Source organism: Typha angustifolia, chromosome 8 (genome assembly GCF_048772165.1).
Source record: "Typha angustifolia cultivar Huaian chromosome 8, ASM4877216v1, whole genome shotgun sequence".
Lineage (NCBI taxonomy): Eukaryota > Viridiplantae > Streptophyta > Magnoliopsida > Poales > Typhaceae > Typha > Typha angustifolia.
This window is the reverse complement of record NC_133246.1, coordinates 16,782,082-16,794,247: the sequence shown is the minus strand read 5'-3', so window position 1 is coordinate 16,794,247 and position 12,166 is coordinate 16,782,082. Positions and strand designations below refer to the sequence as shown.

The 12,166-nt window shown below is 39.0% G+C and overlaps 3 protein-coding genes across 3 annotated transcripts; all 3 read left to right on the top strand.

The window, feature by feature from the left end:
• The first annotated feature begins 39 nt into the window (after positions 1–39).
• Positions 40–5,998, top strand: LOC140765749 (uncharacterized). The gene is made up of 8 exons (XM_073104973.1): positions 40–179; positions 1,268–1,607; positions 1,689–1,744; positions 1,832–2,682; positions 2,768–2,966; positions 3,235–3,411; positions 3,601–3,977; positions 5,224–5,998. The coding sequence occupies exons 2-8, from the start codon at positions 1,417–1,419 to the stop codon at positions 5,362–5,364; spliced, it is 1,992 nt and encodes a 663-aa protein (XP_072961074.1). The 5' UTR covers positions 40–179; positions 1,268–1,416; the 3' UTR covers positions 5,365–5,998.
• A 139-nt stretch (positions 5,999–6,137) lies between these two features.
• On the top strand, positions 6,138–7,980 carry LOC140765755 (peroxidase 21). Its single transcript, XM_073104977.1, has 5 exons — positions 6,138–6,297; positions 6,454–6,602; positions 6,733–6,921; positions 7,119–7,284; positions 7,407–7,980. Exons 1-5 carry the CDS (start codon positions 6,228–6,230, stop codon positions 7,811–7,813), a joined length of 981 nt encoding a protein of 326 aa, XP_072961078.1. The 5' UTR covers positions 6,138–6,227; the 3' UTR covers positions 7,814–7,980.
• Positions 7,981–8,801: 821 nt separating this feature from the next.
• LOC140765750 (serine carboxypeptidase II-1-like) lies at positions 8,802–12,066 on the top strand. Its single transcript, XM_073104974.1, has 9 exons — positions 8,802–9,362; positions 9,469–9,564; positions 9,637–9,729; positions 9,799–9,884; positions 9,956–10,216; positions 10,634–10,761; positions 10,864–10,959; positions 11,451–11,556; positions 11,639–12,066. The coding sequence occupies exons 1-9, from the start codon at positions 8,921–8,923 to the stop codon at positions 11,777–11,779; spliced, it is 1,449 nt and encodes a 482-aa protein (XP_072961075.1). The 5' UTR covers positions 8,802–8,920; the 3' UTR covers positions 11,780–12,066.
• Positions 12,067–12,166: the final 100 nt, after the last annotated feature.

Here is a 12,166-nt window from a genome sequence, read left to right as displayed (position 1 = left end):
CAAGGACAAGGTTCACACAACTCACAATGAACCTAGATGAACTCTGCCTAAATTGGGGCAAACACGGGTTGGCAAATACTTCTTCGATTCTACTTCTCCAACGAAGATCTCGCATATTCTTCATAATAGAATTGGATTTGTATACGTATCCGGATAGCACTAGCACTGAAGTTCCGCAGGTAAGGATTGAAATGATTGCCGTTGTCTATTTATTTCTTCGGCAGCTGGAAAATTAATTCTATGGTTTTGCCGGTATGCCTTTCTGCTATCTAGCAAGAGATTGGTATATCTTTCAAACAGTAGCAAGGACATAGATCTTGAATAATAGTTCAAGCATATAATAGTACTATCTTCTTCTTTTTTTATCTAGATACAGGGATATTTATGTTCTACTAAATTTTAGTCAATATACTAAATTACCTAGTTTAGATTTTAGCCGTGTTTATTGTTAAACTATAATAACTATTATTCTAAACTAAATTCTATTGAGATATTGTTTTAAGCTATTATGCTGTCAAACTGTTTCTTTAAGCTAGTTGCATCGCTGAGTCATCAATCGAGTTGAGTCATCGAGCACCGCCACCAAACTATTAAACTACTAAATAATTTCTTCCATAATAATTATTTGAGTTAGAGTAAATTTTAGGGCCTCTTTAGTTATAGGAAATGATAATTATCAACTCTATAAAAATTGATTGATCGTGATATTATTGATACTGATTTAAAATAGATTGAGTTGACCGTAATCTAAATTAGTTGTTTATCTTTTTTACAAAATCTTTTTTATTTTATTTTTGTAGACATTGACTTTTATTTATGAATAATTTTGAAATTATTTCTTTCGAAGTTGTGTGTTTATTATTAAAAAAATTATGGAAACTATTTTAATCTTATTTTAAAAGAAAGAAAGACAAAGTTTAAAATAAGATAATTATTTAATATATTTTTTATTAACGTCATCTAAGAGGCTATGTAAAAATGGGTAGATATTTGGGTGAAATTAATCTAAATTGTATTGGATCCTTAAACACGGGTTTAAGGTAACCGTATTGGCTTGTTGCATCTTTATTAATCTTTTCCAGCTTTTCTAAATTTAGGAATAATATTAACAGTAAATTAGCGATGGGAATAAGTTAATAACAATGGTTTTGGTTTCATATATTAAAATAAGATAACTCTTTCAGTGTTGGAATTGTAGGCCCTTGGGCTCTCTACTGCTAATTGCTAAACCCTTAGTACAAAAATTTGAACTGGAAGATTTTGACAGGAAGCGAAAGAAGCAAACATCACGAAGCTATCACTCACCGATCCCAATGGCGAGCGACGCTTGCCCTTAGCGACCAACCAACCGAGAACTCCGCGTCCTCCTCCTCCTCCGAACATCCTCCTTAGTTCACAAGCACGAAAGAAGACTCCATGGAAGTCAAGCAAACGCCTCCTCCTTCTTCTTCTTCTCTTGGGCCCAAGCCCAAGTTCTCGTCCTACCAAAACCCAACCTTCTCCGCCGCCCTCACGGCCCACAGCCTTCGGCCCTCGGCTTCTGCTCTCCTCTTCCTCTGCTCCTCCACTCTCCTCGCCGCTTTCTCCCTTCTCGTCCTCTTCTCCAGGTAAAAGACCCTTCTCACCTCTCTTAAACCCTAGAACCGCGCACTAATCTGACAACTATTTCTTTCCTTAATCTTTCTTAGGGAAGAAGCGATCATCCAGAGCTTGACCCAGATCCGTATCTCGCTCACCGCAGCTCGTAATCTCTCTTTCTCAATCTCGGTATCTTTCTATTTGCTTATTGCCCGTGACTTGTTTGGAAAAATGCGAACTTGAACTTTTGCAGAGTACATTGCCAAGTTCTTGGAAGCTGCAGTTGTGGTGGTGCTGGTTGCTACTCTCTCGGCGTTTCTTAAAGCGTTGTCCATTTACAATGCGAGGAAAACCTCTCCCAAGAAGCCCAAGGAGCAGGAGAAAGTCCTGAGTGAACGCCAACTAAGTCTTTTGGGATTGAAGGCGAAAGTTTCGGAGAGGGCTAATGAAGCTGAGACAATCAAGAAGCCACCAAAGTCGAAGCCCGCGTCGGCTTCAGAACCCCTTGTTCCGATAAGGAAGTCGGTTTTCAGTTATACACCAACTCGATCGACGGGAATTGGGTCTGAGAAGCTGGGTTCGAGTAGTGGGAAGAAGCCAGGAGCTGTATCGCCCATGTCTCCTGCTTCTGCGCCACAGTATGCGTCTTCTCCTGGGACTCCGTGGTCCAGGCAGAGCTCGGGCAGTGCCAAGGGAATACAGACCGAGACGATGCTAGAGCAATTCCTGGCAGATGCGGATGAGAAAATGGAGAAGATGAATGAGTCAGCTGTTAAGGCAGCCACACCACCATCAGCCATTCGGGGTTTTGGCATTGCTAGCCCGAGCTCAGTTGCAACGCCTGCTGCCGCTTCTGGTGCTGCAAGGAGCACGCCATTGAGGCCAGTCAGGATGTCTCCCGGTTCCCACAAGAAATACAGCACACCACCAAAGAAGGGAGAAGGGGAACTCCCTCCTCCCATGTCGATGGAGCAGGCAATTGAGGCGTTTGAGAATTTAGGCATCTATCCTCAAATTGAGCTGTGGCGGGACCGTATCAGGCAATGGTTCTCTTCTGTTCTGATAAACCCACTTCTTGAGAAGATCAAAACAAGCCACACTCAGGTTTCTTAGCTTTTCCCCTATCTAATTGGTTGCGTACATGCATGCCATCTGCATCCTTAATTCTTAATTCATTTTGATCTTGTAGGTTATTCAAGCGGCATCTTTAATGGGTATTTCCATTACGGTCAGTCAAGTTGGATGTGATTCACCAAGTATTACAGCACCTGTGAACTTGTCTCCAGCTGGTGGAGCAAATGAGTGGCAGCCAACAATCACACTAGATGAGGATGCAATTCTTCATCAATTGCGCGCCACCCTTCTTCAAGCACGTGATGGTTCAATGTGTGAGTTACTTAAAGTAACTTTATGTATAACTTTCTTTCTAATTCAAGGGTTTAGGATTAATGGGAATGTCATTTACTGTTTTGTGTTTGATTGTTTGTCAAGTTTCTAATTTAATTTGGCTGCAGAATTTTGGACCATTATACAATTTTTAGCATGGCTCCATCTTGTTCAAAGTTATTCTGAATTTCTCTTGAAATTTTTTGTATCCCCATATAAATTGGAATGATTATTTTCATATCTACCTATGATTTCTACCCCTACATGCAGCACAACTTTCTTTTTCTGGTGCACAACAACAAAGTTCCTTGCTCCCAGTCATTCAGGCATGTCTGGATGCCATCACTGAACACCAGAGACTTAACACACTTATGAAAGGTGAGCTGGTGAAAAGTCTGCTGCCTCATAGCAGTGTGCGGGCAGATTACACAGTCCAAAGGGTTCAAGGTAGCTAAATCTTTCCCATTTCATATTGTATGATCTTTAGGGCATATCACATCATGCTGCTCCAGTGGCATTCGAAGCTATATGCTATTTCAAGAGGAAATTTTTAGGACACTCTTTGCTAGAAGCATTAGTTAGTGTAATGAAGAAATCATCATTAGCACCAACAATGACCTTGTGGTTATGTGACAGAGCTTGCTGAAGGAACATGCTTGAAGAATTACGACTACGTGGGCAATGGAGATTTTAATGTTAAAGGAGGCAAAAAGTGGACTAGTGAGCTTCCAACTGACTCTCACCTGTTGTTGTACTTATTTGCTGCTTTTTTAGAGCATCCTAGATGGATGTTACATGTCGACCCTGCCTCCTATTCTGGTGCCCAGTCTAGCAAGAATCCCTTGTTTCTCGGGGTTCTCCCTCCAAAAGAGAGGTTTCCGGAGAAGTATGTGGCAATCATATCTGGTGTCCCATCTATTATTCACCCAGGTGCTTGTATATTAGCTGTTGGAAAGCAAACCCCTCCAATCTTTGCTCTTTATTGGGATAAGAAGATGCAGTTCTCCCTTCAGGTAAGTGCAGATTGATTCAATTGCAGATAAGCACTTTGTTTTTTTTTTTTGGTCAAAGTATATCATTTTATGAATTGAGTGATGTAGGATCATAGATGTTGCCTTTGTGAATGGAATTACTGATCATAGATGTTGCCTTTGTGAATGGAATTACTGTCCATCAAGTAGATGTGGGATTGAAAAAGTAAATTAGTTTGATGGAATTACTGTCCATCAAGTAGATCTGACAGTGCCTTTGTCTAGAACCAGCTATTAATAATGTCTGCAGAATTAAGGAACTTTTGATTGATACATTATTTAAGTGCTAAAAGAACCATGGAGAGGATAATTTCATTAATTTAGACTTGGTCATTCAGAATGTTTTCCTGAAAACAGCCATCTAGCACAGTAAAAAAGTAAATTTAGTCATGGAGAATTTTGGACTGCAAACAGAGCAGATCCTCTCTCTTGGAAATCAGCTTTCTTTGAGGTTGTTAAAAGCTTCCTGAAAATGACAACCAGCTTTATTATCCCTGAAAATGACAACCATGTGCTCTTGAAATTTGTGAACTGCTGAAATTCCACTCAACTGGATTCAAGTTTCAATGATATCAGCTACATATTTATTGTGATATTTGCTGGGATACAGGTCAAAGTTACAGCAGTAGGTAAGTTGCCTGCTGATTTTATCCCTTCTCTACTGAAGGTTGATATCTTGTAGAATCTGTGTTGCTTTATATAACACCATTAGTTGTTCTTATATCAACTTTATTATCAATTCTTGTTCATCATTTACTTTTGGATTATTATTTATAATGTTTTTACATTTACTGTACCTGTGTGTCATTTTCATCATAATCTTCTATTAGTGAATATTTTGGTGTATCATAGGTTCCCCTAAAATCTAATATTGTATTGTTAAACCTAATTGTACTGCATTAACCTTTAACATATTGACCTTTAAATGTTTATTAAGTTACTGCCATAATTTACATCTTAAAGTACAAACTTTTATAGGTATTATCACCAAAGTATGTATGTCCCGAGTTTATATCCCAACTTCTAAGTTATCATTCAGTGCCCAACTTCTAAGTTGAATTATTATTTTCTTTAGTGTTGAATTTGTTCCTACTGTTTCCTTCAGATCATCAATTATAGAAGGAAATAATATTTTCTTTAGCGTTGAATTCATCACTTACTGAAGGAAACAAATAATATCTCAATATCTTTTGTGTACTGATAAGTAACTTAGGTCGGATTTTCACAGGGAAGAACAGCACTGTGGGATGCCATTCTGCTTTTTTGTCACAGAATCAAGGTTGGATATGGAGGTGTCGTGCGAGGAGTTCATCTCAGTTCTTCGGCTCTCAACATTCTTCCAGTTTTTGAGTTGGACATTGAAAGCTGAAGGGCTGGTTTTGGTACTGCTGTATTAGTTTGTAAACTTTTTCTTCTCATGGAAGCAACCGTGGATCATTTTCAGGAGATGCCAAAGGATTTAAATCATGTCTCCTCTGTCAGGGTGTCACCGTTTGCTTATTTACTTGCTAACATTTCATACTTAGCCACAAAATATTACTTAGCAGGTTTTTAAATCTTACTGTTGAAATAGAAATAGGAATAGTTATTTGGAACTCTACTAATTTCTGGCAGAAATAGGCAACCTGAATGTGTAGCAGACTCGCATGCTAATGTAATCACTTCTTGGGCTATTACCCCTCGATCAGCATCTTTTATCCATATCGTTGTTTAATGTCCTCTCTTTTCATGAACCGACAACCAACTTGGGGGATAAAGCATCATGTAGAGCCAGCAGCTAAAGTACTTATCTGGAACTCAATTTGGTTTTGTTATGCTTTATTTCATTGGCAGTAATTATTGTTTGGTTTCTTAGACGGCAAAGTGGTACACCATTTATACGCAAACGACAGTAAGAGAGCTTAATTTATCCTTTTATTAGTCTTGATGTCGGCATCATCATTAAAAATACTCCTTTTATATGGAATTAAGTTAGGAATGCGGTCCTCGTGGGGACTCACGGATAAGGATAAAAAATTAAGTTGATTAAGTTGCTCAAACGTTGCTTTCATCAACAAACTGACAGATCGTTATGCCACAACTTGTAACAGTGGCCATGCCCTCCCGTGAGCTTGCGCCCAATTCATCACGCAATAATGTAGGAATCCATTCAATAATAGATCGAAGAAACAGTTGAATGACAATGCTATAAGAGCAAGGAGGAGGTATTGCTGGATTTGTAGACAAGCAGAAATGGGTTCCAATCCGACACTTGGAGCTTACTTGTTGCTATCGTCTCTCCTCTGCCTTCTCTTCGGCGTTGGTAATATTTTTCTCCAAAACTTGACGACATGGGGAGTCAATGTCGAAGAAATCCATTTAGTTTAGTTAGCGAGGCATCAGCTCAGTCACTTTTTGTGACAAGGATAGATAAAATTCTAGTCTAATCAACAGATAACACATCGAATAATTCATGCAGGAGCGAGCGGGCTGAGGCTAAACTACTACTCGAAGAGCTGCCCAAGAGCAGAAGCTATTGTCAAGGAGGAGGTCCAAAAGCTCTACAATGAGCATGGCAACACCGCTGTTTCTTGGGTCAGGAATCTCTTCCATGATTGCATGGTTAAGGTGAGCGATTAACTTATTCGTCTCTAAATTTGATCCTTATTCTTTTAACTAATAGGAACTTAGAACTCTCTTGCTTCTAAGAGCTCTTGTGTGTGTGTGTGTGTGTGTGTGTTAATTGGAAATGGTGTAGTCCTGTGATGCCTCGCTTCTTTTGGAGACGAGGAACACCATAGTCTCAGAGCAAGCATCTGAACGTAGCTTCGGCATGAGAAACTTCAAGTACGTCACCACGATTAAAGAAGCCCTCGAAAGAGAGTGCCCTGCTACCGTCTCTTGTGCTGATGTCATTGCTCTCTCTGCAAGAGATGGTGTTGCTTTGGTAAGTGCTTCTTCCAGTTATACTCTTGTTTTGCCAATATACTTGAGAAAAAAGAGATTTGCTTTACAAATTTATTTAAAAAAAAAAACAATAAATCCACCTTTTTCTTTGTTTCTCCAAAGATTATTGCAACGTCTCCAAATGCTAAATATCTTGTTGTGTGATCGCATAATATCGTATAAAAATATTCTTGACAGCTTGGAGGACCACACATACCCATGAAAACTGGAAGAAGAGATAGCAAGGAAAGCTACGTTGATGTGGTCGAACAATTCATTCCTAATCACAATGATACCATATCTCTAGTGCTCTCACGATTCAAGTCCATGGGAATTAGTGCTGAAAGCACTGTGGCACTTCTCGGTACATAAAATCGTTCTTTCTTCAAATATAGAGAAAATTATATTAATCTTCATAAGCATTAACTTCATTACGTTTCATTCGCCTTCAGTATTTCACTCTGAACATCATCCGTTTTGTTTCAGGAGCTCATTCTGTAGGGCGAGTGCACTGCGGTAACCTTGTCGGTAGACTCTACCCAACAATTGATCCAACAATAGACCCTGCGTATGCCAAGTACCTCCGCTACCGGTGTCCATCGCCCAATCCAGACCCTAAAGATGTAGTTTATGCGAGAAATGACCGCGAAACACCAATGATACTAGACAACATGTACTACAAGAACTTGTTAAGGAACAAGGGACTTCTGCTAGTAGATCAACAGCTTGTTTCAGATCCTTCACTCTCTCCTTTTGTGAAAAAGATGGCAGCGAATAATGCTTATTTCCATGATCGCTTCTCGACCGCGCTTCTCTTGCTATCCGAGAATAATCCACTTGTTGGAAACCAGGGGGAGATAAGAAAGGACTGCAGATTTGTTAATGCTGAATAAGCAGAGCAGCAAATCTTGCATATGGATTACTGCATCTATGTATGTGTGGTCAATAAACCTTTGTGAGAAAGTGAGAGACCTGTGTATATATAGTTTCTACGCTCGTTTGCTCACCTAAGATGGTCAATAACATTATGGTTTCTAATCAAGTAAATGTTTCAGCGAAAGATCTCTATCATTTATATGATGTGATTCTGTACAGTTGTAAATGGTAAATAATGAGATCAGGAATCAGCTTCATGATCTTCAAATCTTATTATTTATTCTCTGGACAGCTTCATGCCTTCGTCATTACATGAGGGCTATAATGGCATGCATTTATCCAAGTATTAAAGAGTTTGAACTTTGATACGACGCAAGGTTATATCCGTCGTAAACTAGTTGCTCGTCTTCCATGGGGTGTCGAGTATCTTTTAATATTCTTGACAACTATTTCTTCTTATAGAGTAAGCCACTATCTTCTGGTCTATTAATAGTGGACTTTTTCGACAACATTGCAATCATCTCTACTATCATATATGACCAGATGAGTTCTTATTAATTAATGCATAAGAGAAATCTCTTAGTATGAGACAAATCAAAGTGGTTAAAAGAAGCCAAATTAGACCAACTCTCTGTGTCCAATGTAAACAAATCCCTCGCTTTCCACTACATTTGTTGTTGCTCAATGATTTCATTGCTAACATTGTCTCGTCCTTTTCAATGCCATGCCGTCGAAAGCGCCATCATTCTTGATCCCATTGCCAGCTGCCCTGTCTAATCTTTGCCCCCCTCTCTAAATCAAGCTTACAAATACTCTTAATGCAATATAAATCTTATACTATCTCGTTCGTCTGCCTATGAGCGAACCAGCATATGTCAGGTAGATATTTTTCTGTCTTTTTTTCTTTCTTTTTCTTTTTTTAATAACAAAGAGAAGAAAAATTGATGGCCAATGATCGTTATTTGTGATCTAACTTCCAACTAAGAATGTCAACGGTCTTCTTTGAACCTTCAACATCTTCAGTACTTACTGCTTCTCCTTCTCCTCCTCCTCCTCCCACCTTTTAAGAGCGAGGGGAGGATATACTGGATCCAACCCAACTCACTCCAACGCCCTCCCTAATTATGCTTTTAGGAGGCGGTAGAATCTTCCTCAATCCAAAACGAACCTATGGGAACCTCCCCTTGTCCTCCTTGCCTTCTTCTAAACTTTCTACTCAGATTTTTTTGGTTCCCCTGTTCTTAATGCTGGTATTCAACTATGGATTGGTCATCGAGTCTTTAGCGGACCAAGAGAGTGACCGGATCACCCTGCTCCCCGGCCAACCTCCGGTTGACTTTTCTCAGTATTCCGGCTATGTTACTGTTGACGCGCAGGCTGGGAGAGCACTCTTCTATTGGTTTCAGGAGGCACCGGCCGACGTCCAGCCCGCGCCGCTCGTCCTGTGGCTCAACGGTGGCCCCGGTTGCTCGTCCATTGCCTACGGCGCATCGGAGGAGCTTGGAGCGTTCCGAATTAAGCCTGATGGGAAGACACTCTATATAAACCAATTTGCTTGGAATAGTGGTAAGAACAATATCAAGTTGTGATCTTTTCGCAGTTTGGTGAATTGGGTCTGTGTCAAGATCTTGTCTTGTTCTTTTTTTAAAAAAATTTATTGTCATTGTTCCAGTGGCTAATGTGCTTTTCTTGGAGTCCCCTGCTGGTGTTGGCTTCTCTTACTCGAACACTACTTCGGATCTGTACACCGCTGGAGACAACAGAACAGGTATGTTTACTGGTTGAATGAAACCATTGTAATTGTATACTGCCAATTGTTCTAATAGATCGAATTCTGTAGCTGTGGATTCGTATACTTTTCTTGTGAATTGGTTCGAGAGGTTTCCCCAGTACAAGTATCGCGATTTCTACATCACCGGAGAGAGTTATGCAGGTCTGTGAAACGCCTTGAATCTTGTTCATACTTCTTCTTTAATGCAATCTGTTTGTGTTAATATTTCAGGGCACTATGTTCCTCAACTGTCCCAACTTGTATATAGGAACAATATAGGAATTCAGAAACCTATCATTAACTTCAAAGGTTTCATGGTAAAATTTGCAACCTTTCTGCTGGCTTTCCTTGGCTTACATAACAATGATGATTGTCGTAAAAATTTTAGGTTGGAAACGGCGTCACTGATGATTACCATGACTATATCGGGACTTTCGAGTACTGGTGGAATCATGGCCTCATCTCCGATGAGACTTACAAGGATCTGAAGGTGGCCTGCGATTTTGGGTCTTCTGCGCACCCTTCAGAAGCTTGCCTAAAGCAACTCGATATTGCTGATGACGAGCAAGGGAACATTGATCCATACAGCCTTTACACACCGACTTGCAACCAATCTACAAATCTTAGACGCAAACTAAGAGGTCATTATGTGAGTTCTCTGCACCAATTCTACTGCTCACCTTCTGCTCTCTTGACCACTAAAATGATTTCCTCTTCAAGTTACCGATCAGAACGTAGCACTCATTCAGCATTGATTCTTCTGTCCTGCAACTTATTTTCATTTTATTGACCGGCTTTTATTTCATAATATAACTTGAAGTTCTTGATTTATACTTCAAGCTCTGCATATTTAGCGTAAATTCAGCATTGATGCATCTTTTTGTTGATCCTTCCAATAACTCTTTCCAATTCTAATTGCACTTCTTGCTTTATGCTTCTTTTTATGTTTCTTGAAACATATATCTAACAACAATCTAGGTTGACTGAATTTTGCCCAAATGACATCAAAATGTTCCACTTCAATTTAACTCAGCATGCATCTGATATATATTGAATGAAAATCCAGCCTTGGATGCTCAGAGGTTATGATCCTTGCACTGAAATATATTCCAAAAAATATTACAACCATCATGAGGTGCAGAAAGCACTCCATGCCAATCTTACTGGAATCAACTACGCTTGGAGTACATGCAGGTTTGGTGTAGCTGCATCATCTTTGTCTATTCTTTGATCTTGAACTTGCAAATCTTTTCTAACTCAAATTACGTCTATCTTTTGTGTTGATTCTATGACCAGTGGCATCGTTGGAAACTACTGGGCAGATTCGCCAAGATCCATGCTTCCCATTTATCAAGAACTTATTGCAGGTGGCCTACGTATATGGGTGTTCAGGTATATACTTTGTTACAATTGATTGCACTGAAAGTCTTCTCGTAAACTAGTTGATAGGCCAAACCTTAAGCCTCCTAGTTGAAAGTCATCCTAATGTTTGCATAACATCTTTGGGCTTGTAGATTTTTCACATTTTCATAAAGGTACCTATCGGTGATATTTACAAAATCTAAGTGGAAGATATTTTCTGTTTTCAATTCTAAATTCTGTAAACCATCATATATAAAATGCTGAAAAGGACAAGATTATTTGCTGAGGGATCATGATTTGCAGTAGTCTTATCATGTGTGAATTTGTATACTAAGCTTAATATTTGGAAGTGTTGTGAAAATACAAATAATAGTATTCACCACTGAATTATAGATCTCTATGTCCACTAAGAGCGAAAACTGACAGAAGAACAGTGAAATATTGTTTTACCTGACAGTTTTGACTTTAACTTAAAGATCTTAAGATTCTTTAATAAATTGCAACACAAACCTTTTTTGCAGTGGAGACACAGATTCTGTAGTTCCCTTGACCGCAACCAGATACTCTCTTGATGCTCTGAACCTTACAACTCTCAACAAATGGAGTCCCTGGTATGACAATGGACAGGTTAGCCTAACAATCTTTCTCTTAAGTCCTAATTATTGAAGCTATATCTACACATTAGTTTAATCTCATGATTCTATACCAGGTTGGTGGATGGAGTCAAGTGTACCAAGGGCTGACCCTTGTGACCATTAGAGGAGCAGGGCATGAGGTTCCTTTGCATCGCCCTCGACAAGCTCTGATACTGTTCAAGCATTTCTTACAGAATAAGCCAATGTCAAGCTGACCCTTTTGGATAGATCTGCCAAAGGAAAAGGATATATATACACTTAGTAATTCTTCATTCAGGAAAATAAACATATCAAGTACATAAGCTGGAGTTGAATCATTCTTCTCCACCAGGTTCCTTTATTTCTTGATATGTATAGATATATAGAGTAAGTCTACCATCAGATTCATCAGTAAATGAGAAAAGCTGCAGATGATGCTCATGATTGTATCTCGTATTTACTCCTATGAGTAAACTGATTTATGATTTATTGAATTTATATATCCTATTTACTCATACCATAACGTAAGGGGACATTTTAACTTCCACTATTTTTTTTTTTTTTTTTGTACACATACCTCCAAATAATCTTGTAAGTATTATTAAGTCATTTATATTAAAAAA

Coding starts and splice junctions, on each gene's coding strand:
- LOC140765749 (XM_073104973.1), top strand. CDS start 1,417: ATGGAAGTCAAGCAAACGCCTCCTCCTTCTTCTTCTTCTCTTGGGCCC. Junction 3,412..3,600: donor CACAGTCCAAAGGGTTCAAG/GTAGCTAAATCT, acceptor GTTATGTGACAG/AGCTTGCTGAAGGAACATGC. Junction 3,978..5,223: donor AGATGCAGTTCTCCCTTCAG/GTAAGTGCAGAT, acceptor GGATTTTCACAG/GGAAGAACAGCACTGTGGGA.
- LOC140765755 (XM_073104977.1), top strand. CDS start 6,228: ATGGGTTCCAATCCGACACTTGGAGCTTACTTGTTGCTATCGTCTCTC. Junction 6,298..6,453: donor CTGCCTTCTCTTCGGCGTTG/GTAATATTTTTC, acceptor TAATTCATGCAG/GAGCGAGCGGGCTGAGGCTA. Junction 6,603..6,732: donor TCCATGATTGCATGGTTAAG/GTGAGCGATTAA, acceptor GAAATGGTGTAG/TCCTGTGATGCCTCGCTTCT.
- LOC140765750 (XM_073104974.1), top strand. CDS start 8,921: ATGCTTTTAGGAGGCGGTAGAATCTTCCTCAATCCAAAACGAACCTAT. Junction 9,730..9,798: donor CACCGGAGAGAGTTATGCAG/GTCTGTGAAACG, acceptor TTAATATTTCAG/GGCACTATGTTCCTCAACTG. Junction 10,960..11,450: donor CTACGTATATGGGTGTTCAG/GTATATACTTTG, acceptor CCTTTTTTGCAG/TGGAGACACAGATTCTGTAG.